Source organism: Panthera tigris, chromosome B4 (genome assembly GCF_018350195.1).
Source record: "Panthera tigris isolate Pti1 chromosome B4, P.tigris_Pti1_mat1.1, whole genome shotgun sequence".
Lineage (NCBI taxonomy): Eukaryota > Metazoa > Chordata > Mammalia > Carnivora > Felidae > Panthera > Panthera tigris.
Genome location: NC_056666.1, coordinates 122,747,238 through 122,774,194, shown reverse-complemented (window position 1 = coordinate 122,774,194; position 26,957 = coordinate 122,747,238). Strand labels below are relative to the sequence as shown.

Below are 26,957 nucleotides of genomic sequence, written 5' to 3'. Positions count from 1 at the left end.
TTGGGCATTTTCGAGTCCACATTCTCAAGACTGAACACGTCCACCCTCTCTTCCTGACGAAACGCGTCTTCTGTTTCACCCAGTGCAGACACCATGGGGTCATCTTGATCGTGTTTATGATCAGTCACTATACTAAAGGCTTTGCATGCGTTTTCTTGTCAAATCCTCAAAACAATTCTGTTGAGCTCATTTTGAAGGTGAGAAAGCTGAAGTTCAGAAGATTAGGATGCTTGCCCAGCTTTAAGTGGTCGAGCCAGGATTCCCACCCAGGCAGTCTGATTGCAGAGCTCTATGCCTAACTAACCTCCATGTTACTACCAGGCCTGTCTATCTTGAGAGCTCAGGTTCTAACCATGTCACTCTACTGGGCGATGCCCCAATGATCCCAGCACCAGGGCCACAACATTCACTGTAATGCCCAGGTTCAGCGGATCTCCTTTTTCGTCTGGGGGTCACTGCATCACCTCAGACCCTCATTCTTCCTTTGGAGTAACTGGCCTCCCTGACTGTAGCCTTACCTGCTGCAGTCTCTCCTCCACATCGTCCATCCAGGGGAATTTTCTACAATGCATGTTAGATCACATCATACTCTTAATGGAGATTTTGCACCACGAAGCCCCGAACCCTTAGGTTTGCACTTAGTGCCCTTCATGAGTGGCTGGTCCTTTGTTTCACTCTTCAGGCTCTGCTCCTACCTTGGGAAGTTCTCTGAGACACGGATTAGTTTTACTCATCTTTTTTTTTTTTTTTTAATTTTTTTTAACGTTTATTCATTTTTGAGACAGAGAGAGACAGAGCATGAACGGGGGAGGGTCAGAGAGAGGGAGACACAGAATCTGAAACAGGCTCCAGGCTCTGAGCTGTCAGCACAGAGCCCGATGCGGGGCTCGAACTCATGGACCGCGAGCTCATGACCTGAGCTGAAGTCGGCCGCTTAACCGACTGAGCCACCCAGGCGCCCCAGTTTTACTCATCTTTGAGCCCCAGCCCTGAATGTTTGTTGAATGAATGAATGAATGAATGAATGCAAAACTTTAATTAAATTTCTCTTTTCTAGATGCCAAAGGAAGCAAGCAATTGAATATTATAAACAAGTGATACGAATAAAGGAAAATGCAGGGACTTTCACCAATTCCTCATCGTCAGGAAGCAGCTGAGCATTAGCCTAAGTGACACCTTGTGTAAATTAGGTAATTGCTGACATATTTCTATTAGAAGAGGGTGACTTTTCCCTTTGACCTGCATACTTGGCTTATTTTAAAAATGCTTTCATTTTGAAGCAGGTAACTCCTGTTGACTATGTAAGCGTCTTGTTTACCTTGTCTTATCAGGAAAGCGTCTTAGTCTGTCCGGGCTGCTGTAACAGAATACCACAGACAGGGAGGCCTAGACAACAGATACCTGTTTTTCACAGTTCTGAACGCTGGGAAGTCCAAGATCAGGTGGCAATAGACTCATGAGAGAGCCTGCTTGCTGGTTCATAGACAGCTGTTTTCTCACTGTGTCCTCACATGGTGGGAGGACGGACACCCCTTTTATGAGGACACCGATCCCATTCATGAGGGGGTTGCCCTCATGACCCACTCACCTCCCAACAGCCTCATCTCTGAATGCCATCCTGTTGGGGGTTAGGAGTTCAGCAAAAGAATTTGGGAAGAGGACACACTCAGTCCATAATGGAAAGAAGTCTTTCCATCTTCTAAAAGTCTTTCCATCCGTCTCTCAATCTCTTGTGGGCGGGACACCGTGCCTGGCTAGACCCTGTCTTGTCAGCGTGGCTTCCCTTCCTGCCCATTCTGTTGTAAGACACTAAAACAGGACAACGCAGAGATGAACACAGAAGCCCAAAGTGAGGCCTGGTTGAAAAAGAGCTGAGAAGAGCCTGAACTGAGTTTGATCAATCGGAGAATCTGAGGTGACAGTCTGTGGGGCAATAAATTCTACATTTTGTTTCCTCTTCTGGTCATGGTTTTGTGAGACACTTATTCAAAAATGAAGTGTTTCTGTGTAATATATCCTGTACAGCTTGTCTCCTCTCAATTTCAATCCAGTTTCAAGACAAATCTTAACCTGATAAAACTGTTAATTCTGGAGATTTTAGTACGAATCCTGACTATGAAAAGAGGATTTTTGTGATTTATATTCCAGGCTACCTCTGACACAGAACCGTATTACTGTTCTCCTTCTCTGATAAGTGTTTTTATTTATGTATTTATGAGAGAGCTCGTATGTGCACAAGTGGGGCAGGGGCAGAGGGGGTGGAGAGAGAGAATCCCAAGCAGGCTCCATGCTGTCAGTGCAGAGCCCAAGGCGGGGCTCTATGCCATGAACCGTGAGATCAACACCTGAGCCGAGAGCAAGACCTGAGCCGAGATCAAGAGTCGGATGCTCAACAGACTGAGCCACCCAGGCGCTCCTCTGATAAGTGTTTTAAATCCGCCTATTGAGAAATAATTTCAGTGGGAGTGTGGCTTTTCATATCCCATAATATCAAGCTGAATGTTCTGTACTGAATTGTTTATTTTGGAAGAAGTATGATAGATGAAGTTCACGTTATTTCCCTCTCCCTGGGATTCTTTTAAAAAAAGAAATGCCAACCATCTCTGTCAAATTTAGAAGGAAGAAATTAAACAAAAGCTCTAGTGGGTGACTTTTCATACGGTGAGTCAGTCCTCTCTCCTCAGAGGAGTTTTCAATGCTCAGCTCAGCTGTGGTCCTCTATAGCACTAGGTCTCTTAATCCAAAAGATCAGGTAAGTGACATAGACAAACTGCCTTTCAATTTTATTTTATTCTTTGCTTGAGAGAGAGAGAGAGAGAGAGAGAGAGAGAGAGAGAGAGAGCGCACATGTGGGGGTGGAAGAAAGAGAGACAGAGAATGCTCAGCATGGAGCCTGACTTGGGGCTCAATCTCATGACCCTGGGATCATGACCTGAGCTGAAATCGAGTCGGATGCTCAACTGACTGAGCCACTCAGGCATCCTATGCATTTCAATTTTAACTTCGACATATAAATAGTTATTTCCTCAAACTCTTAAATTTAGAATCAAGACTTTTTTTTTTTTTTTTAGAGTGGGTCCTCTGATTAGAATTAGCCATCACCTTTCTCAAAATGTATCACCCACAATTTCCAGTTTTAGTTTCTGTAGGGTGAGAACTTGGACAATTGTCATGGTTTGTGTAAGATCCTTCTAGGTTGCTATCTCTTTCTTCCCTCCACCCTTTATGGCTGTCTTGCCCTGGAATGTGAAAGAATTCCAAAGCATTCAGCCTGTTTTTCATAGAAAACAATTCTCACTTCATTTTTTAAAGTAGACACCATACCCAGTGTGGAGCTGAATTCAGGGCTTAAACTCACGACACTGAGATCAAGACCCGAGCTGAGATCCAAGAGTCAGATGCTTAGCCACTTGAGCCACCCAGGCACCCCACCAAAAATGCATTTTAGATCTAATACTCTTGTGGCTGATAGAGGATGGGGCTGGTAAGAGAGGACTGGAGAGTCTCCTGTGTTAACTGAGACCAGGACAGTAGAAATAGAGAGAAAGGGTTGTATTTGAGATTTCAGAGGTAAATCCAACTGTTTTCAGTGCTTGATTGGATGTGGGAGGTGAGGGAAGGGAACAAAGGTATCCCCCAGTTTATGGCCATACCAGAGGTGATTGGATCTGCGTGGATGAGGTTGTTGCCGTTCTAAGACAGGAAGCATAGGTTGAGAGTTGGGGTGGGATCCATGGTGAGCGAATTTAGGGCATGTTGAGTTTGAATCTCTTATGTGAGTGGGGACATTCAGTAGGCAGTAGAGTATATGACTCTGGTGCTTAGGAGCTAGAAGACTGAGCTGGAGAAAAATATTTTGGAGTCCTTAGCAGATGCTTGGTGGGTCAACATGGTAGAATGGCTGAAAGAGCCAAGAAGAATATAAGACAAAAAGATGGCAAGAGATAGAAGTTGGAAGAATGCCAGTATTTAAGGGGTGGGCAGAGGGAAGAGTTGTAGTGAAAGATGAGGAATGGCTCTAGAAGGAGGCTGAGAATCGGTAAAGTCATGGAAGCTGAGAAAGGACAGGGCTGACAACTGACCACCAGCTTGAGAGCAGACCCTTGCGCCACAGAGGTCGCAGGGAACCTTCAGTTTTGGTGGAGTGGTAGGGGCAAAAGCCTGTGTAAGAGAGAACAATGAATTTGTTCCCTCTACTCAAAAGTGGGGTCTGCACAGGCCCCTGAATCGGTGGAATGAACTCATGCAGTACTGAGGCAGAGGACAGAGGTTGCTGCTTGTCATGTGCAGCCAGGTCCCTGTAAGTGGACCTGCCAGTGGTCTCAGTGGAGAGGGGTGGAACCCCTCCGTCCTCCTCCCCGCCCACATACCCTCTTTTATTGTTTCCTTTCAGGGCAGAAATGGAAAGCCCATGGAGACATCCAGTTGCAACGTTTCACTTTGAGACAATGATAGCTTTCTCCCTCCCTAATATGTTTGTAGACACACATTTATTGAAAGAATGAGGAAACAAGCTTAGTGTCTCAAACTGAAGGACTTTTGAGGAAGAAACTTGGACATGCATACTTAGCAAACAAAAAAACTTTCAACAAAGAACCTCTAGGCAATGCATAATCCTCCTTCCTCATTCACATTTGCAGGACACCTTCCGGGTAGAGAACATAGAAGGGGATTGTCTCTACTTAGCCCATTCATTCCCACACAGGTGCACAGGTGGTGGTGGGGGGGGCTCCCTGTTGGGCAGTGTCCATAGAGTTGATTCGATTTCCTGAGGACCTCCACCAACACCTGAGATCTTCCTTGTTAGCTGGTGGCAACCACCTGCATTGCAACTATGGACTGGGGAGAAAGTAAACACAGGGCTGGCATTGGAAAATCCCACGTGTTAGGTGACAGCAAATATTAGAGGAAGCAAGAGGCTTAAATTGTAGTAGAATACAGACTAGAAAAGGTTGTACTTTAGAAGAATACTTAAAAGGGCAGAGGATTGTCTTTGGATAAAAGATCTTGCTTTCTTTTTCTAGAGGAAATAGTAAAGTTACCGCTTTATTTTTTATTTTATTCTTTTAGTAATGTTTATTTATTTATTTGGACAGAGAGAGAGACTGAGAGTGAGTGAGTGAGGGAGGGACAGAGAGAGAGGGAGAGAGAATCCCAAACAGGCCCCACAGCACAGAGCCTGATTCGGGGCTTGATCTTACGACCCATGAGATCATGACCTGAGCCGAAATCAAGAGTTGGACACTCAACCGACTGAGCCACCCAGGCGTCCCCCACTTTATTTTTAATATAAGCAGTAAAAAAGTTGGCAGCGGGGGATGAGGAGAACTTACCATTTAAAATCTGAGAATAAGGGCGCCTGGGTGGCTCAGTCAGTTGAGCGTCCGACTCTGGCTCAGGTCGTGATTTCATGGTTGATGAGTTCGAGCCCTGTATAGGGCTTTGTGCTGACAGCTCAGAGCCTGGAGCCTGCATTGGATTCTATGTGTGTGTGTCTCTCTCTGCCCCTCCCCCACTTGTGCTGTCTGTCTCAAAAAGAAAATCAACATTAAAAAAATTTTTAAATCTGAGGACAGATTTTCAACGTAGTTGGTAGGCCTGTCCCCCACTTTTCTTACCTCTGATTCATATTCTGTCCCTAAGTGCAAAATGAAAAGATAGCTGATGGTTCCTCCCTATCTATATTTTTATGGAAAATCTCCTAAGGATCCATTGCAACAGGGAGAACGGTGTTGTCTTTACCTACCTCTAGAAGTTATAGTGCTTGGATCCCTAGGGACCTGGCTTTGAATCTCAGTTCTGCTGGTTTCTGGACAGAACCTCTCTGAGTCTCAATTTTCTTACTGGCCAAAAAGTGATAGTAATAATGTCCATAGGGTTATTTTGAAGATTTAATGAGATGATGTATGCAGAAAGACCAACAGAATGCCCAATCAATGTTAGATTCCCTCTCCATCGAGAATGAAGAGTTCAAGTAAGAAGAGGTTCGGTGACTTCCGTCTAATTGAAACAAACCCATCCTGGTCTGTCTTCTTCCCTGGGCTGAGAGGACTGACCAGTCTAGGTCGTGCTGCCCAGCCAGTACTGGTCCCAAGGGAGGATGGGATGGCCTGGGGCTGGGCCTGAGGCAAGGCTGTCCTTTCCTGAAAGCTACAACACTTGTTGCCAGAAAGAGAGGACTGGATTGTGTCTGAGGGCAGAGCTATAGATACAGGTGCAGAATGGATCCTGAGGGTACAGGGGCCTGAGGAGCCAAGATGTGTGGCCAGGAGGGAGTCTGAGGAGCAGGAGCCGGAAACTGTGTGTGTTGGGGCAGTGGTAGCTGGTCTGTGTGGCAAGTCGGAGCCTATTAAAGGGCTTTGGGCAGAATAAACATTCTGTGCGGCCTGGTTACTGGCATCCAGAAGATCTCGGGGAATGAGTTCTTGCTCAGCTGCCGCGTGAGACATTCTGGCTCTCTTCTTCTCTTTACCTTGTAAGGTTAGTTAAGACCAAGGCAACGTGGCCATCCAGAGCAGGGTCACTTGTGAAAGTGCCTTCTGCTCTGCTAGACATAACATCACAGGGAGTTATGAAAATAATTCGAAAAGAAGAAAAATAGCCACAGATTGCTAAGCAGAGCCAATAGCTACAGCTCCCTACGAGACTCTGAGACCTGGGTTATGACTCATGAGGCAGAGCTACAGAGAAGAGAACATTTCTGCAAATAGAAGCCATGGCTGGTCCTCCGAAGAAGGACAATCCAGGATGAGGGAAGCGGCAGCCTAGTGTAGCAGTCAGTGGAGGACACGGGCTTGGGGATGAAGCAGACCTTGGACTGTTCTACCATGAACGGGAGCTAGTTACTTCTTCCAGTCTTCTCCTCTTTAAAAGACAATAGACATGCACTAAAAGTTCTCTGGAAGGACGCAGGTTAGGAGAAGACTGCACAGATGAGGACCGAGATGGGAGAGACGCTTTTTACTTCATAGCTTTATACATTTTCATTGAACCATGTGGATGTGTGTCCTAGTAAAAGGCTAAATGAGAAAACAATAGACAAATGATGATCATTTATACCTTTTGGGATTACACAGCCCTGATGGATGGCAATCGCATAATTTACCATTGTTGTTATTATTATTATTATTAATATGGGGCCTGTGGTTTTTACCCTTAAGATCTTGGCAGTCTCTTTGTCACACACCCAAATTGATGCCCTGTATGCACTGGCCTTACATTATGTTTATAACTAGCGGTAGAAATTCAGCTTCTTAAAATGGGTCTTGTAAATGGGTAAAATGAGTAAATGAATAAATGGGTAAAATGAGTAGATGAATAAATGAATAAATTTGCCGCTTGCAGTTTAGACTGTTAATATATATATATATATGTATATGTTATATATATACGTATATATATATAAACACATTTTAGAGAGTTATATTACATTATTGACAGTGGCACCTGGCATTATATAATGAACACCTATAGACCCTTTGCCTATATTCACCAATTGTTAACGTTTTTGGCCACATTTGCATTCTTTTTCTCTTTCATACATGCATGTCCATCCATATTTTTTTTCCAAACTATTTGAATGTCAGTTGCTGATATGACACTTCTGTTTGTAAATACTTCAGCATGTGTCTTCAAAGTACAAGGACGTTCCCCTAAATAACCATGATACACTTATCAAATCTGGGAAATTTGACCATTACATAAGGCTGTTATCTAATGTGCAGTTTATATTCAAGTGTCCCCACGTGTTCTAGGAAATATCCTTTTTTTAAACGTTTATTTATTTTGAGAGAGTGCATGTGTGCATGCACGAGAGGGAGGGGCAGAGAGAGAGAGAGAGGGAGAGAGAGAATCCCAAGCAGGCTCCATGGTCAGCACAGAGCCTGACGCTCAATCCCATGACCTTGAGACCATGACCTGAGCCAAAATCAATTTGTATCTGATTGTTTCCTTATATTTAGACTTGGATTAAATGTTTTTGTCAGGAATACTATAATAGATGATGTTCTAATGCCATCTTTTTTTTTTTAAGTTTATTTATTTATTTTGAGAGAGAAAGAAAACATGAGCAGGGAAGGGGGAGAGAGAGAGAGAGAGAGAGAATATCACAAGCAGGCTTTGCACTGTCAGCTCAGATCCTGACATGGGGCTCGAACTCATGAACTGTGAGACCATGACCTGAATTGAAGTTAAAAGTAGGCTGCTCAAACGACTGAGCCACCCTTTTCTTAAAAATAATGGAACGGTTCACGTAATCTTCTCTGTATCATTCCTATTTTAGTATGTGTACTGCTGAAACAAGCACCCAATGCCATCTTTTATAATTTTTTTTATCCTTCTCTTTTAAGTATGTGAAACCAGGAGTAATTTTTAAAAATGCTAATACTCTTATTTTCAAATATCCAGCAGGTCAGTTATTCATAAATGACTCCGGTCATCACGTCATGACTGAAGCAGTGGGCTATTTGTACAGATCACTTGCCTTAAGGGCGACCTACCTGGGATCTTCTCATTCATCAATCCATGGAATCCTGCAGTGAGTTTCTGTTCTGGGTCTCAAAAAGAAAACTGCTTCTGGCTATTCACGTGATACATGTGGCCTCTCGACGATTTCTGATCTTTTGCAGACTTCTGAGGGAAATTGAGCGGATCAGGAGTAGAAGATGTTGGCCTCAAGGCATGAGTCAGCAATATTTCGAGGGTTCTAGGAATGGCATCTCATTATGGGAGTACTTGCTTAAATTAGACTACCACAGTGCTCAGAGTTCTAATACAGTGAGCTCTGCGGTATGCACGAATGCACATAACCTACAGAGAGTTAAAAGCATGGACTTGGCACCTCATATAATTTCAGAGAAATCAAAATGCGCTTCTGGAAAAGGGAAAAAAGTCTTGAGACCCATCGTTTCCATTTCTGTTGAGGAGAAGACCCGACAGAAGACACAGGATAATGTGGAGCCATGGAATGGCTCAGAAAAAGGAGGTTCAATGAAAAAGAAAGATTATTCCTCTAAGGTTTTGTCTTTGGGTAAAATGGATGGTGTAGTAAAGCTTTCATGGCAAAAGGTTTTCTCAGATAAAGGTGAGGGTGGAAAAGGCCAAATCACCACAATTGACCGGCATCCCTTGGCAGGAGGGTCTCTTAGCACAAATAATCCCTGGGAATCCATATCTGAGTTCATATCAGAAAAGTGGCTTTTTCATAGCCCAGAATACAGTTCAGTTCCCCAGAAGAGTTTTTTGCAGAGAAGATCTCAGTTTGAAACCAAATTGTTGAAGACCTCCAATGATACTAATAAAGTATAAAAATGATCATGGGTGTATTTGTGTTTGAAATTTCTTAATACTTGCCTTTATTTAGAACTCTTTGATGAGATATTTTCTTTCATAACTTTTAGAAGTGATGATAATCAAGGTCTAGGTCTTGATTTTTTAGTTCTTTAAAATATGTAACAGGGGGCGCCTGGGTGGCTCAGTCGGTTAAGCGTCCGACTTCGGCTCAGGTCATGATCTCACGGTCTGTGGGTTAGAGCCCCGCGTCGGGCTCTGGGCTGACAGCTCAGAGCCTGGAGCCTGTTTCAGATTCTGTGTCTCCTTCTCTCTGTGACCCTCCCCCGTTCATGCTCTGTCTCTCTCTGTCTCAAAAATAAACGTTAAAAAAAAATTAAAAAAAAATATTCTAAAATATGTAACAGATTGTAGCTAAAAACAATTTTGAAGTGATTCATATTTACATGGTAGGTAGAAGAATGTTGATCTCACAGGGTTCCATATCTAAAAATATGCTGAAGCAGTACTATTAAAGTTCTAATTGTGTTACTTTTACATTGATATAGTTTATTTTGAATTTATGAATTGATTTTCCTTGTAAACAAAATTTATAATTGCTATCACCAAAACTTTTTTTAATGAAACATGAATAAGAAAAGATAAATTGGAATAAATTGAAATCATAAAGTAACTTTAATGTACCAGAGTTCATGGATTTATTTAATTTTTTTTAAGTTTATTAATTTTTGAAGGAGAGAGAGATACAGCGTGAGCAGGGGAGGGGCAGAGAGAGAGAGGGAGACACAGAATCGGAAGCAGGCTCCAGGCTCTGGGATGTCAGCACAGAGCCTAATGCGGGGTTTGAACTCACAAACTGTGAGATCATGACCCGAGCCGAAGTCGGACACCCAACTGACCGAGCCACCCAGGTTCCCCCAGAGTCCATGGATTTAATATCATATCTATATTATTCTTTTTTTAAAAAAATGTTTATTTATTTATTTTGAGATAGAGCTTGAGCAGGGGAAGGGCAGAGAGAGAGAGAGAGAGAGAGAGAGAGAGAGAGAGAGAGAGAATCCCACAGCACAGAGCCCAACACAAGGCTGGATCTCATGAACTGTGAGATCATGACCTGAGCCAAAACCAAGAGTCAGAGGCTTAACTGACTGAGCCACCCAGGTGCCCATATCCTATCTACTTGAAACATTTTAATTGCCTCTCATCAGTGATTTGTTACCCATTAACTGTTAAGGATTACTTATCGGCTATTTTATCACCTAACTAAATTCTACAGAGTATCCTAGGAAGCCAGATGGAAGAATGGGCTCAGCAGTGGGACCTCAGGAAAATTATTCCATTTCTCTTGACCTCAGTTTCATTATTTATAAAATGGGAGAAATCACAGCTCCTGTTTTTCAGGATTACTGAGGGGATTGCATGAGAATGCACATAGCAAGCCTTTAATAAATAGTAGTTGTTATCTGTAAAGGTCTAACTCAGAGGCCATCTTTTTCCAAGAAGCATTTTCTGACCCCTTCAGCCAACAAGGTAAGCATAGGTGAATGCTTGGGTTATTTGTCTTAAATCGTGACTTATTTCACACATGGCAGTGTGGTCTTCCAGGCAGTGTGCCAGCCTTGAGTTATTCCCTGTACTCCAACTAACACCCTGCTCAACAGTAACCACAGTAATCGAGAGCTTGGGGAGTCCTCTGAGTTCAGCGACCCTCAGCGGGGTTCTGGGTGGGCCTTTCCTGCAGCAGCCAAGTCTGATTCAGTCACACAGAAATGTCGCATCGTGGGGGTTACTGTTTGTCTTTGGTGGACCACAATGCATAGAACAGGTGCAGCCTAGCAGATGTGAGGGAAGACAGGTGCACCTGTGAACGTAGGCAGGCGCAGGAGCAGTGTGGCGGTATTCTGAGGGCCTCCCTCTCGAGGCAGGAATTTCTGGAGGGGCACTGGCCTTCTAGGCTGTGCAGTAGGTGGGGGCGGGGGAAGAGGATGACTTTCAAACAGATCAGCCCACATGTGGGGCCTTGGCCCAGTTGCCCCTCTTGGGCGGCGCTGTAAAGATCCAATCTTGGGGACCGAGGGACCTTCCAGACCCGCCCCCGCAGTCCAGCAGAGAGCCAGAATTCAGACGCTGTTAATGCTGAGAGGGGTCACGTCCTGAATCCTGGGCTAGAGGCACTTTGTCCATGCAGTCAGAGTTGGGGGGACGGCCTCAGTCGGCGAGCGAGGAGGAAACAGGTAGGATCTCGGAGCGACCACAGCAGGCTGGGCGCCAGGGCCAGGCCGCCCACGCCCCACCTCGCCCCGCCCCTTGACCGGCAGGACCAGGCCCCGCCCAAGGCCCCACCCCTTCCCCGTCCCTTCCCCGCCCCCTGTCAGACAGGCCCAGACCCCGCCCCCGCCCCGCCCCGCCTCCTGCCCGACAGGGCCAGACCACGCCTCAGACACGCCCCTTCCCCGCCCCCTGCCGGAGAAGACCAGCCCTCCCGCCCCTGCCCAGGCCCCGCCCCCGCGGCGGCCACAGGGGCGGGCCGCGCCGCCGCCACGTGCTCCGACGCAGGGAGCCGCCCGCCGGCAGGCTGAGCGCGGGTAGAGCTTCGGTATCTGGGCGCCGCTAGCAGCAGGGCAGCGGGAAGCATGGCCACGGCGGCGGCGGCTGTGGCCCGTCGGGCCGGGGCGAGGGCGGCGGCGGCTCTGCTGAGCGCCTGCGGGACCGCGGCCCGGGGGTGGCGGCGCGCGGGCCCCGCACGGCCCTTGTGCACAGCACCTGGAACGGCCCCGGACATGAAAGGCTACCTGTGGGAGCGCTACCGGGAGGCAAAGAGGAGCACGGAAGGTGAGTGCGGCGGTTCCCGCAGAACCTCCAGTGCCTAGGGCCCGTCTCAGGCGGTCAGCGGGTGAGCGGGCACCCTCGCACCCGCGCGGGTCCCGCTGCTGACCTCCAGGGCCCTCCAGTCGTGACGCTCCGTCTCCCCCAGTCCCAACTGCGGCGACATCTCCCCCGCAGTGCGATTCCGGGAAACGCGGAAAAATGCACCTCCAGAAACTTTACAGTTTTCCTTTCTCCTGTCGGGAAAGCAGTTTTATAAATTCTGGTGATTCGTAGCCAGAAATCTACATCGGAAGCGCTTTGGGCTCCACGGACATCGCTTAGGAGGCAGTCACCCCCAGGCACTGTTAGGTATTGTTAATAACGGAGAGTAATAATAGTAGCAGCCGGAGTCCGGCAGGCGGCGAGTGCCTCTGGAGCTGAGCTGCTGGGCTGCTGTCGGTGGCCAGAAGCGATTTTCCTTTTTTTTTTTTTTTTGCCGTGTTTGAAATAGGAGGGGTCCAAGTTGAGAGTGTTCTGGGTTATCTACCAACCTTAGTGAGGAGGGGATTCCAGGGAGTGACTCCTTTGTTGGCAGGTAAACATAAAATCGGCTTGGTGAGGGAAATGGGCAGAGGCGGTGGGAGGCCCGAGGAAATCCTAGTGCCAGGCACATAGATAGTCCTCCTGAATCCTTCCCATACCTCGGAGGGACGATGCCACATCCCCATCCTGTAGATGGGAAAAGTCAGACTCCAGTCTAAGGAACCTGGCCAAGGTCACACCTTGACCTGGGGTCTGTCTCAGCCCCTGACCCTCTGTCCCTTTTCCTGTGCTCCGCTACTTTTCTGTAGCAGCTGACCATTTTGGGCCTGGTATTAAAGGCCAGTGTTAAGCCATTGGTGCTGCTACTTTCAAGGAAGATTTAGAATTGAGATGTTTGTACTGACTGATGGTGGCAGTGCGGTGGGGTGGGGTAGGGTGGATAAGGAAAGTATTTGGTGGGAGAGAACTTTTGGTAGGATCCCACTTTCAATCTTTTGGCCAGAAGTCAGTTTAATGAGAGAAAGCAAGGGGCTGATTTTCACCAACTGGGATAATTTTCTGAGAGAGCTCAAAGTGGCTGGCAACGCAGAATTCTGTAAAAAAAAAAAAAAGGGCTTCTTAGTTTTCCTTTGCTTAGGGTTAAATTTTGCACTGCATTTGGAAGTGGCTGTGTGGTATGGTGAAAAGGGTGCCTTTCCAGATCCTGGACGTTGCAGATCTTAGATGAAAGAAAGGTAGATCATCTAGCTCTGCTTTGGGACTTGCAAGACTGTTTAAAATTGAAATTATTATACATTTACACGCTGTTGTAAAAATTGATGCCGGAGGTCTGGCATACCCTTTACCCAAGTTTCTCCCAGTGGTAACATTTTGCAAAAGAAGAGTATAGTATCTCAAGCAGTGTGTCTATGCTGATACATTGTACAGATCTTAATCAGAGCCCTCTACTTTGACTTCACTTGTGTTTGTGTATTTAGTTCTCTACGGTTTTATCATATGCAGGTTCAAGAATCCAGTGCTGCGGTTAATATTCTTAAGATACGGAATATCATTAGCGACATCTCTCACATTGTCTTTATAGCTATGTCCACTTCCTGCCAATGCTTTCTCCAGTCCCTGGGGCATTATCTGTTCTCCATTTCAAAAATTTTGCCATTTCAAAGATGTTATATAGAAGGAATCAAACAGTATGTGACTTTCTGGAATTGGCTTTTTGAACTGAGCGTAACTTCCTGGAGATGCGTGCAAGTGGTTGTGTGTGTTGTATCCATGTGTGTTCTCTTTTTATTGCTGAGTAGCGTCCCATGGAGTGGATGAACCACAGCTGAACCATTTTTTAACCGTGGTGAACCACTGAACTGTTCTGCACTCACTGAAAGATAGCTGGGTTGCTCCCAGTTTTTGACAATTAAGAATCTGCGGTAAACATTTGCGTATATAGGTTTTTGTGTGAACATGTTTTCATTTGTCTAAATGCCCTTGCTTGGTTGAATGGTAATTGCATGTTTAGTTTTATAAGAAACTACAGGCCGAATTGTTGCCATTCTTCATGAAGCCTCAGTTTCATCATCTGTAACATGGGGATGTCAGCAGTACCGCACCCTAGGGTTTGGTGAGGAATGATTGTGTCTGTCCATCCATGGAAGGTGTTTAGAACAGTGCCTGCCGAGTGAGACAGCTAGAGTGTTGGGTGATAAAGATCAGCATGAGGCCAGAGTTTGGGTTTTGGGGTGTGATAATCAGAGTGAAATTGTGGAGTATGAGAGGTCAGAGGAGATTTTTGAGACTTAAATACCTCTGTGGTCTTAGGTGCAAGTTACTTGTTATCTTTCCTCTCTGATCTTAGTCTCCTCACCAGTGATCTGGGGATAATGTGGGGATTTTTAGCGTGGGCTTGGCATGCAGCAGCTGTATAGTAGTTAGTAGCTAGTATTATTCATTAGTAAGTAACTTCCAGTTTTAGACACACACTTAGTGAGGGGTGGAGATGAGTTCGTTAGCTCTAGAGTCTAGGTACCCTTCAGCTTAGGGCAGTGCCAAACTAGCTGCGTGGCCTTGAACAAGCCCCCTGATCGCTCTAGCTTGGATGTCTCTCTGTAGAAGGAGGCCGCTGGACTAAACAACGTGTAAGCCTTTTCAAGTGTTACAGGTCTGGGAATGATGTATTGGTGTGCCCCATCCCGCCTTCATGCCCCCGGCACATACCTAGGAGGTCCCTGTCTCACCCCTGAGAACACAGGGACTAACGTTTGACATTTCCTTTCTCCCCCTGTCTGGGGCTACACCGTTCCTACCCGCCATTAGCCGAGGTCTGTAAGAATATACATGTCCAGCTTGATTCACTCACCAAGAATTTATTAGGTACCCAGCAGTGGGCTTAACGGCTGTTGATTCACACATGGGCAAGTCTGAGGGGGAGGGGCCCACCCTGGGTGAGTCCCTGCCAACGCCCAGCGTGGGACTGCTGTCACATTGGGGGGAGACTGGTAAACAGATAAGCGACAGTCAGCTTGGGGGACATAAACAAGGGACCCCAGGGGCTTTGATACCAGAGCAGATGAACTGCTCAGGGATCCAGGGGCTGCAGAAACCCTTGCTGGGGGTGACACTTGAACTGTGTCTGTAGGAATGAGAGGTCAGAAAAAATACGGCTATTCAGACAAAAACATGTGGTTTTATTTTTATTTTTTTCAATTTATGAAAGGACAAAATAAATTTTTTTTTCTCCCTTTCTGATGATTGCTTTCTGGTCATGGGATCTCTTGGCTGATGCAAACAAGCCCTTTGCAGACTCTCCCAGAATGAAGTCTGCTCAGGGAAGAGCTGATTTTCATTACATGTTTTATTTACCCTTTCTCTCCCGCCCTTCTTTTTCCCCCTCCATTTTTGTTTTTAAGAAGTTTTTTAGTAAACTTTAGTTTTTAGATCAGTTTTCGACTTACAGAAAAATCATGTGGTGTCTATAAACCCAACCTCACGTGACTGTGGCACATTCGTCACAATTGGTGAACCAACGTCGATGCATTGTCAGTATGTATCAGTATTAACTCAAGTCCATATTTAATTCAGATTTCCCTAGTTTTTAACCCAATGTCCTTTTCTGCCCCAGGAACCCACCCGGAACAGCACACTGCGTTTAGTTTCATGTCTCCCTGGGCTCCTCTTGGTGGTGACAGTTTCTCTGAGTTTTCCTCAAGGTTTTGATTACCTTGACAGCTTTGAGGAGAAGTGGTCACGTACTTTGTAGAATGTCCCTCATTTGGGCTCTCTTTTTTTTTTTTTTTTTTTTTTTAAACTTGAGATTTTGGAAGTAGAATATTTATGCATCCTGTCAAACTCAGCTCAAAGGAAAGGTTCTTCGTATTTTTAGGAAAAGAAATACCGGTTTATAACCTCCAGCAAAAATTCCCTGCAGAGCCGCGGGTCTCCGCCGGCGTCGGGGCCGGGTGGGGGGCATTTGGCAACGTCTGGAGACCTGTTGGCTCGTTGCACCTGGGGGTGAGGCGCTGCCCCTGGCCTCCAGCGTGAGGAGGTCAGGGATGATGCCCCTAGACAATCTGTAATGCACAGGACAGCGTCCTCACAGCAAGGAATAATCCAGCCCCAGGTGTCGGTAAGGCCAGGCTCAAGAAACCGTGTCCTAGAATGGTGAATTCTAAGAAATCATCGTGCGATTGTAATTAAAGGGACGGATGTGTTTGTGTTGTGGTCTGTGATTTCCTGTTATGCGCCCCCCCCCCCGCCCCGTGCGCGCCTTCCTGGAACTCATCCCTGACCTGTGTCAGGTGAGGCTGCCGGTTGGGACAGAAGAGAAGCAAGGGATTCGGATGCCCAGTGCACCCCCCCAGCCCCTTCAGGCATCTTCTCAGAGCCGGTCTGTGTAGAGCCAGACCTCTGTGTAGAGCCAGACCGTTTGGCTGCTTAGCTGGGGCTGTGAAGTGTATTAACTTGTGGAAAGAAGTGTGGGGATTAGTGCGAAGTGTTAGAAGCTTTTACAGGGTGTTGAAGGATTTTATTCAGAGTTCTCGGTTGAGAGCATTTCATTCTCATTCAAAAATTAGGCATTTCGTAAGGACTGTGTGTGTAGGACAGTCGTATAAGCTTAGTGTATATAGAATAAACATAAAGTGCAAACCCTTCCCTCAAGGAACTGCAGTGGGTTAAGGAAACAGCTTCATAATAATGAGGTAATTTTAAGACGGGACTAGTGTTTCTCAGACTGTGTTCCACCATCTTCTGAGAGATGTGGATACGGAAATGTTGAAAATACATGTCAAAAAAGCTTCGTTACAGGTAGGCTTATCAGAGTCTTTAAAATGCATGAGTCTTCAAGGAGGAGGATGTTGGTGTAGCACTCCCCAAATACTTTTGACTGTGGAACCCTGCTTTTGAGGTAATAGCTCAAAATAGAGGCTCTAGAGACTCTACTTGGGAGGTTCAAACAATATGTTTAACAAGAATGTATAATAATGATACCCAAAGATGCTTAATTGTACAACCTGATGCCTTTTCTATGTAACAGGCATAGAATAACAGAGTCAGGGTCCCCCTGAGGATCTGGAGAAAGCTGTGTATTCTGTTTGTAGAAAAACAGGGGCGCCTGGGTGGCTCAGTCGGTTAAGCGGCCGACTTCGGCTCAGGTCATGATCTCGCGGTCCGTGAGTTCGAGCCCCGCGTCGGGCTCTGTGCTCGCAGCTCAGAGCCTGGAGCCTGTTTCAGATTCTGTGTCTCCCTCTCTCTGACCCTCCCCCGTTCATGCTCTGTCTCTCTCTGTCTCAAAAATAAATAAATGTTAAAAAAAAAAATTAAAAAAAAAAGAAAAACAGGCAGATTTGCACAGTTACAGTGCAAGCACACACGCAGTTTCGTCTATAGTTTCAGGAGGTTTCTGGAGCATCTCAGCCCTCTCTGGTGAACCCAGCACTCTTTGAACCCTCTGTTAGTCTGTAAGAGTGTGAAGGATTGTCATGAGCAGGTGCTTACGGAGTAGGACTCAGCAGGGGACTGAGATCCAGGAGTCTGACTGGGCTCTTGAAGACATGTGGAGGCAGACAAGTCTTCTGTATTTTAGAGTTGTTCTTTTTGGATTTTGGCTTCCAGCGATCTGGTAGACTAGATGGGTAGTTTAAAAATCTTTTTGTATAGAATACTCACATGCTGGAAAAATTACAAAGAACATTCTTTTGCACGTATAGCTGAGCTCTGGGGAACTAAAGTGTAGTGGCAGGGCCTAAAAAAGGAGGCTGGTGAGCAGCCCTGAAGGCGTTACTGTCCTGGGAGCACCTGTTGGGTTTTATTGGCTATGCTTGGTGGGAGGGAACACACACACACACACACACACACACACACACACACGCGCGCGCGCTCTCTCTCTCTCTCTGTCTCTCTCTCTCTGTCTGTCTCTCTCTCTCTGTCTCTCTCTGTCTTTTTCTGTTTCTCTGCCTGTCTCTCTGTGTCTCTGTCTGTCTGTCTCTCCCTCTCTGAATCTCATAAATCCAGGACCCACAGAGACCTGCCTTCCATGCAGGAAGACAACAGGGAAACTTGGATATCTTGGTCTCTGCTCTACGTTTTTCCCTGTGTGTGTCGGGAGGTTGTGGAAATCTCCCTGTAACCCTGGAATCAGGCTGGTCCTCACGTGCGTTTGGATTTGAATATAGTCTGCTTGCGTGGTCTGTTAATCAAACTGAGAAGTTAACTAAAAGTGGTCCCAAGGTGATAATGTCCTGGGATTCCTGATAGATGCAAATGGAAACTCTCCCTGGATGGCTAGACCTTCAACTCAGGCCCAAATGGAAAGCAAAGGTATTGGTAGACATGTGAGTAAATCTAAATAAGTATTGACAATATAAAAATAAGTTGAAAAGAGAGTAGGAGAGAAGAGGTAAAAGAAACAGAGAAAAAGCAAGAAATATCATAAAATGTGGTAGTGGGAATAATTCCAGATATGTCAGTAATCATGATCAACTCAGACTAAAAGATTGTCAGATCAGATAAAAGAAACAAATTCTAGCTGAATGCTGTTATAAGAGATTCACCAACAAAGAAAGGTTGAAATTAACAGAATGAGAAAAGAGATTTGGGGCAAATGCTATAACCAAAGAAACCCAAAAGGTGTTCATATCAGACAAATGCTATAGTGACACCGAAAGAAAATAATGTTTACTATGGGAAGAGTTGCAAACTATAGTTCATGGGCCAGATCTTGCTTGCTATTTTCATGTATTAAATTGTATTGGAACACAGTTATACCCATTCATTTCCATACTTTTGGGGGCTCGTTTTGTGCTAGGGCATTAGAGTTGAGTAGTTGCAACAGAATGTATGGTCCATGGGTGCAGCCCAAAACACTTACAGAAAATGTATGTTGTCTCCTGAATAAGACTTGTGCCTATATGCCAACATGGATGACTCTTGTAAAAACAACACCGAGTGTGTGTGTGTGTGTGTGTGTGTGTGTGTATATATGAAAAAAACCAAGCAAGTTGCAGATGTATACTAATTAAAAAAAAAAAAATTTAACGTTTATTTATTTTTGAGAGAGAGTGCGAGCAGGGGAGGGGCAGAGAGAGGGAGAGAGACACAGAATCTGAAGCAGGCTCCAGGCCCTGAGCTGTCAGCACAGAGCCCAACACGGGGCTCGAACTCACGGACCTTGAGATCATGACCTGAGCCAAAGGTGGACGCTTAACCAACTGAGCCACCCAGGCGCCCCTACATGTATACTAATTTTTAAAGGCTTGAAAACACATAAAAGATATTATAGATCACCTATAGTGATATGCATACATGTGCTAAAAGTCAAAAATGCAGGAGAATGATAGGCACCAAAGTCAGGGTAGTGGTTACCCTCTTTGGCGGGAGGAGAATGCAGGTGAAGATTTAAGGGGTTTATTTCCTAAACTGGATGATGGGGATGTAGTATCTTTTTACCCTTCCGAGGGTCTTAAAAATCGTCAGATGTACTTTTTAAATGTCTTATTTTATTTTGGTGTAAGATATTGATGATCCTGTGGCCATGGGAAGAAGTAGCACAAAGATTTCAGGGGGAAACATGCCATGTAATAATTTCCACATTTTTCAGGTAGCGAAGAAATTCCTAAATTAGAAGAGAAGCAGAGAGACCCTTCGAGGTCATAGAATCTATCCAGCCCTTTGCTGGAAGAAGGATTCCGTTTTTCCATAGCACTTATTAGTGGCCATCTGGCATCTGCTTGAGTTTGCCATATGAGCACAAGCCTGCCAATTTTATTTTGGAGGGTTTGAGTCACACAGAGTCATTCTAATTCCTCTCCCATATGATAGCTGTTTAAATATGAAGATGGTGATCATGTATCATCGCTGCCCCTCCCCTTGACTTCATTACTTTGGAAGCTCTTTGCATTCGGTCTGGCTTGTCGATTCCCGATACCCCGTTGGAAGTGAACCATTTGGTACTGACCACAGGGAGCCGCATGTTGTCCGACTGGCTCAGAGCAAGGGTGCAGCCAGCCCTGCCCCAGGGGCATGCTGCTTCTGTTGGGACACCTAGAATCCAAGGCAGGCTTAATTCCTGTGAGGTTTCCTGTCAACGAGGTCCTGACTTTGACAAGCTCTATTTTAGATGAAGGAAAAAAAGAGAATAAAAAGCCTTTTCCCCTACAATTGTTAAAAAAGCGTTTAGCAGGCTCCCCGCGTTGGGCTTTGTGCTGACAGCTCAGAGCCTGGAGCCTGCTTTGGATTCTGTGTCTCCCTCTTTCTGCCCCTCCCGCTCACGCTCTCTCTCTCTCTCTTTCTCTCTCTCTGTCTCAAAGATAAATATACATTAAAAAAAGAATGAAAAAAAAAGCATTTAGCAGATTGAAGATCACTACCTCCCCCTAGAAGTTTTTATGTGCCTGTCATGCATTACTAGCGGGTGCCTAGGAGAAAAAAAGGTGGTATTTTCTTTTTTCTTTTATTTTTGAAGTTACACACTTCATGTTTTAATCAAGATGGTGCAGTGAGAAAGAGGTTAGCCGATTGATCAGGCTTGGTAAGACACTTTTGTACTTTAGTGGGTTGGTCCTTGACTGTGAGAAACTCCTCTTTTTCAGTTTACTAGGGTTTGGGGGAACTGTCTTATATTAAGTGAATTTATGAGATAATGATATATAAACCAGAATAAAATTTTAATTTGTATTTAGAGACACAACTCTCCAAGATGTAACTCTTGTGATTACTTTGGGCCCACCTGGAATGTTTTTGTTCTCTTTTGAGCAGGAGAACCTGCTTGAGAAACATGATTACTCTCAGTGTCAGAATGTTGTTTGAGTATCCATTTTATTTAACAAGTATTTTTTGAGTATCGTCTACGTGTGGCTTACTGTATAGTAGCGAACAAGGCAGGCGTAGCTAGGGTAGCAGTTTTCAAATGTTTTGCTCACAGGACTTACACACTTAAAATTATTGAAGGTCCCCAAATTTTTCTGTTTATATAGATTACACTGATAGTGGCTATATTAGAAATTAAAAATGAGAGATTAAAAAATAGGTATTTATCACTTCATTTGAAATAACAACAAATCTGTTACCTGCTGACATAAATGACACACTTTTTCGATGAAAAATGACTACTTTCCAAAATAAAAGAACTTTAGAAGAATGTCATAGTTTCACATTCTTGCAGATTTCTGCAGTGTCTGGATTAGTAGGCGATGGCTGGGGTCTCTGATCGGATTCTGCATTCTGTCCATTGAGCTGTCAGACATTGTGTGGCCTCTGGAAAGCTCCACTGTAAACTGGTGAGAAAATAAGAGTGAAAAAGGCAAAAATTCTTATTGCTCCTTTGACAAATCACTGCAAATTTAGTGACTTAAAACGACACAAATCAGTTATAGCTCTGGAGATCACAAGTCTGAAATGGGTCTCGTCGGGCTAAATTCAGGGTGTTGGCACATGCATGTGCTAAAAGTAAAAAATGCAGGAGAATGATAAACACCAACGTCGGAGTGGTGGTTGCCTCTTTGGCGGGAGGAGAATGCAGGTGAAGATTTAAGGGGTTTATTTCCTAAACTGGATGGTGGGGATGTAGAATCTCTTTACCTTTCCAGTGTCTTAAAAATCAGTGTTGGCAGTTCTCTGTTCCTTTTAGAGGCTCTAGAGCATGTTTTCTTGCCTTTCCCAGTTTCTAGAAGCTTCCTGCATTCTTTGGTTTAGGGCCCCTTTCATTTTCAAAGCCTGCAATGGTCAGTGGAGCCTTTTTCACATTCCATCTTCTGTCCTTTCTACACTTAACGCTTGTGATTAGGGCCCACCTAGATAAACTAGCCTAGTCTCTCTCTTAAAGTCAGCTGATCAGCAGCCCGATTTAATCTACAACCTTAATTCCCCTCTGCCATGTAAAGATAGCATAGCCACAAATTCTAGGGATTAGGATGTGGATGTCCTAATCGACAGTATTCTGTCTGGCACGTTTAAGCATTATTATAAAAATAGTTTTGATCTCAGAGAACCCATGAAAGAGTCAGGGGACCTGGCTTCTGGGATTATGCTGTTTAGGAAAAATATGAGTTGAATGCATGTGTAAAGGAGATGGGAACTGACATTTATGAAGTGCCTGCTATGCGCCAAATAGTCTGCCAGGCAATTGACCGACATTTTATTGCTTGCTAAGTGTATGACCTTGGACCTTCCTAATTTAGCTTTTCTCATCTGCAAACTGGGTGTCGCAGTGTTTACCCTAGGGAGTTCTTGTGAGCATTAATCAAATAATCAATGGGAAGTGCCCAGTGGATGGTATAGAAGGCATTGATAATTCTTGCCTTTCTACTCCCTCCATACTTTAATGAAAAATTCTTGATAGCTTGCCTAGTATTTGATCTTTTGATATGGCTACATTTTCTTTTTCTAAGAAGTTTCCCTCAGGAAACAAAACAAATACTTTTCTTTTGAGCAGTTAAGTTTTTTTTTTTATTTTTTTTTATTTGAGAGAAAGCACGTGCGTGCGCGCACAAGTTGGGGAGGGGAAGAGGAAGGGAGAAAGAGAGAGAGAGAGAGAAAGAGAGAGAGGATGAATCCCAAGCAGGTTCCATGCTCAGTGCAGATGCAGGGTTTGATCCCATGACGCTGGGATCATGACCTGAGCCAAAATCAAGAGCTAGATGTTCAACCAACTGAGCCACCCAGGCACCCCTGTTTTTTTTTTTTTTTTTTTAAAGTTGGCTCCACACTGGGGGTGAGGCTTGAACTCACAACCCTGAGACAGAGTTACACACTCTACCAACTGTGCGTTTTATCAAATGACTTAAGATTAGGTTGTCATTAAACCATTATCACATGTAATTTTGTTTCAAATGTAGTCCCGTGTGGTTTTATTTTTAGAACGTTGGGAAGCATGATAGATTGTCGCAGAACAATCAAAGTGGCAGATATTATTTACTGAGTAATAAAGATGTTATTTTAACTTCTGATAGGAGTTGTGCAAATGTCATATGCATTATTAATTATTCAGATGAGTAGTTGTAATTGTCATGGATTGCTCTTCCCTGGACGAAATATCTAAACTAATGGAAAAATGAGAGGTGCTTTTTAGAGTTGTAGATGCAGCACAAATGACTTTGAATTGCCATCTCGTCTGAGAGGGGAACCGGGCTAAGTTCCCCTTCGCCTTGCTTGTCGGCTCGCGGGTTCTCGGCCTCCCCCACTGCCTGTGATGCTGTCACTACAGAGCTCGTGCGTCATCACTTACTCACTTAGGGTCCCCGCACAGTTCCCTGTGTGGTGGCTGGCACATAGTAGGTGTGCAGTAGTGCTTACTGAAAACGTTCCTGAGGGTTGAGTAAGTGGGAAAACCAGTGTACCAAGACACTACGTACTGTGCGACCTTCTTTATATAAAACTCTAGAAAATGCAAATGAATCTGATCAAAAATAGAACAGGGATGCCTCAGTGGCTCAGTGGTCAGCTCAGGTCCTGATGTCACTGTTCGTGAGATTGAATCCCGCATCAGGCTCCGTGCTGTCAGCGCAGAGCCTGCTTGGGATTCTCTCTCTCTCTCTCTCTCTCTCTCTCTCTGTCTCTGTCTCTCTGTCTCTCTGTCTCTCTGTCTCTCTCTCTCTGCCCTTCCCCTGTGTGTTTCTCTCTCTTTCTCTCTCAAAAATAAAACAAATAAACCTTAAAAAGACAATAGAACAGTAGTTGCATGGGGATGGTCTCAAGGATAAAGGGAGAATTCAAGAGGTGAGAGGAAATGTTTGGGGATGCTTCATACGTGTATACATATGCCAGACCTTGTCAAGTTGTGATTTCTTATACATCATTTGTACCTCAATAGAACTATAAAGTAAAGACAAAGAAATAAGAGAAGGACTCTGGGCTCGCCTGGCTTGAAGCAGGTTCCTACCGCAGGAGCGGGAAGTGTGGCTCGGTGTGAATCCGGTGCTCTAGCCTGGACTGCCAAACACGGCTGGAGGGGTGGCGCGGGATCCCAGAAGAACACAGAATTCGTGTGTTTGGAGGTGGGGAACGGTCATTTCTTATCTAAGGGTTGGGGTGTACTGGACAGGTAACCCCATAATGTTCACCTTCGTGGTGAAAAGGATACATTGGTCACTTGGTTTTCTCTCTGCATCTATGTGCTATTGAAGAAGTAAAGGTGATTTACAATTGAATGGCCATTGGAGAAACTGGGGATACCGGAGAAAGTAGTTTCTGGCTAAAAATAGTTGTATTTGAATCTCTGAGGTCTAATAGTGCTCCCGTGAATCGTCTGTATTTCAAGTCACACTGTTTGGTCTACTCTTAGCTCCCTTACTGTAACTGCTTATTAGCAGAAAGGGTAAAAGTCGTCAGAACCACATCAGATCACGTTTGTTGGCATTAAACATAACATTGTAAACATAAGCGTGACATTTGCATTACGGTCAAATTGTTCTCTAACACATCGGTTGCATTAGGACCCACTCACGGTTTTCAGACAGGTGTCAGTAGAACCGACTGTCTTTGCCCAAGCCTTACTTGACAGGAGGGAGTTGTAACTGGTGAAGTTTGCCAAGAGAAAATCATCTCAGGTGATTGTCTTTTCCTTATCATTTCACTTGCCAGTTGAAGATGAAACATTAAAAGCTTTACAGTTTGGGTTCAGAACCTTGAGCTCACTTGGGGTAGAGACAGTGAAAGGGGGATGTGACTCCTGCTTCAACATAGACACAAAAAGTCCCTATACCTTTTCTTCATATATTTTCAATCTATATGTATCCTTAAAAATTTTTTAAAAAATATTTATTTAATTTTGAGAGACAGAGTGCGAGTCAGGGAGGGGCAGAGAGAGAGGAAGACACAGAATCTGAAGCAGGCTCCAGGCTTTGGGCTGTCAGCACAGAACCTTACACGGGGCTCGAACCCACAAACCATGAGATCATGATCTGAGCTGAAGTCTGACACTCAACCAACTGAGCCACCCAGGCACCTCTCTATATGTATCCTTTAATTTATTTTTATTTTTATTTTTTTTACAGTTTATTTATTTTTGAGAGAGAAAGACTGTGTGAATGGGGTAGGGCAGAGAGGGAGGGGAGAGAGAATCCCCAGCAGGCTCTGCACTGTCAGGACAGAGCCGATGTGGGGCTCGAACCCACAAACCATGAGATCACGACTTGAGCCGAAACCAAGAGTCAGACACTTAACCAACTGAGCCACCCAGGCACCTCTCTATATGTATCCTTTAATTTATTTTTATTTATTTTTTTTTACAGTTTATTTATTTTTGAGAGAGAAAGACTGTTTGAATGGGGTAGGGCAGAGAGGGAGGGGAGAGAGAATCCCCAGCAGGCTCTGCACTGTCAGGACAGAGCCGATGTGGGGCTCAAACCCACAAACCGTGAGATCACGACTTGAGCTGAAACGAAGAGTCAGACACTTAACCAACTGAGCCACCCAGGCACCTCTCTATATGTATCCTTTAATTTATTTTTTATTCTTATTTTTTATAGTTTATTTATTTTTGAGAGAGAAAGACTGTTTGAATGGGGTAGGGCAGAGAGGGAGGGGAGAGAGAATCCCCAGCAGGCTCTGCACTGTCAGGACAGAGCCGATGTGGGGCTCGAACCCACAAACCGTGAGATCACGACTTGAGCCGAAACCAAGAGTCAGACACTTAACCAACTGAGCCACCCAGGCACCCCTATATGTATCCTTTTAAAAGAAATTTGGAAATCTTGTTGTTTATAACATGCAAGGTTATTTATTTATTCATTTATTTAATTTAAAGAGTGAGTGGAGGAGAGGGGCAGAGGAAGAGAGAGAGAGAATCCCAAGCAGGCTCCATGCTCAGCACAGAATCCCACACAGGGCTTGATCCCATGACCCTGGGATCGTGACTTGAGCCAAAATCAAGAGTCAGATGCTCAATCGACTGAGCCACGCAGGTGCCCCAACATGTGAACTTTTTTTTTTAAGTTTATTTATTTATTTTTGAGGGTGGGGAGGGGCAGAGAAAGAGAGAGAGAGAGAACTGCAAGCAGGCTGTGCACTGTCAGCACAGAGCCTGACATGGGGCTCGAACCCATGAACCGTGAGGTGGTGACCTGAGCCGAAACAAAGAGCTTACCTGATTTAGTCACCAGGCTCCCCACAAACTTTTAAAAGAGAATTTGAAGCCATGTTAAAGAAGTATGAAATAATTAATAAAATATTTTGAATATTTGTGAATATTCATTAAATGCATGAATATGATGAAATACAACCTCAAGTAGAGATTTGGTCAATTTAGAGAAAAACAAATACTTTAAATCTGCTCTTTTGTTGATTTAGGAAAATAGATGTATATTACAAAGAAATATGACCTTGAGCTGTTACTTTAGTTCCATCTTATTTTCCTTCTTTGTAAGGCAGGGATTATAACTATGTTAAGTGAGGTCTGTGCACCTTCATCTGGGGCCTGGAGAGAAGCAAATGCACGTAATTATTAGCCACGAGGATTCCTTGTTGGCCCATTGAGTCCTGGGAAGATTCACAGAAAGCTGAGTGGTGGTATATGGGGGAAATGTAGACTTTCCCTCTGTTTTTTGTCACCTCTAAGAAAAAAAGTTGCTTCCTTCTCCTTTTGTCCCCCTTACCTTCTTTTTCTTCTTTGGGACTTCAGATCTGAATGTTCTTTTTTTTTTTTTTCTTCTGGGAGAATAGTTTGAAGTGTAGGGCTTATACCAAAACGAAAAATCCTAATTAGTTAAATAAAAATGGCATCTTTATGTCTTTGGATTGTGGTTTGCATTGTCCAAAAATTGAACTTCAAGAATTTTCAAGTGCATTTCAGCTTTTCTCTTTGATCCTATTCTCATTAACGTGTTTTGGTTCAAATA

At 44.6% G+C, this 26,957-nt stretch overlaps 2 protein-coding genes across 2 annotated transcripts in view; both read left to right on the top strand.

The window, feature by feature from the left end:
- The window catches only part of LOC102970303 (putative tetratricopeptide repeat protein 41), an 84,804-nt gene extending 75,492 nt beyond the window's left edge, over positions 1-9,312 (top strand). Inside the window, 4 exon segments of the mRNA XM_042993054.1 lie at positions 1,058-1,134; positions 1,137-1,190; positions 8,407-8,536; positions 8,628-9,312. Of these exon segments, the coding sequence (XP_042848988.1) occupies positions 1,058-1,134; positions 1,137-1,190; positions 8,407-8,536; positions 8,628-9,306 (940 nt within the window). The 3' untranslated portion in view covers positions 9,307-9,312.
- A 2,609-nt stretch (positions 9,313-11,921) lies between these two features.
- The window catches only part of NT5DC3 (5'-nucleotidase domain containing 3), a 61,130-nt gene continuing 46,094 nt past the window's right edge, over positions 11,922-26,957 (top strand). Inside the window, exon 1 of the mRNA XM_042993053.1 lies at positions 11,922-12,120. Within this exon, the coding sequence (XP_042848987.1) occupies positions 11,922-12,120 (199 nt within the window). The remainder of the gene's footprint in view (positions 12,121-26,957) is intronic.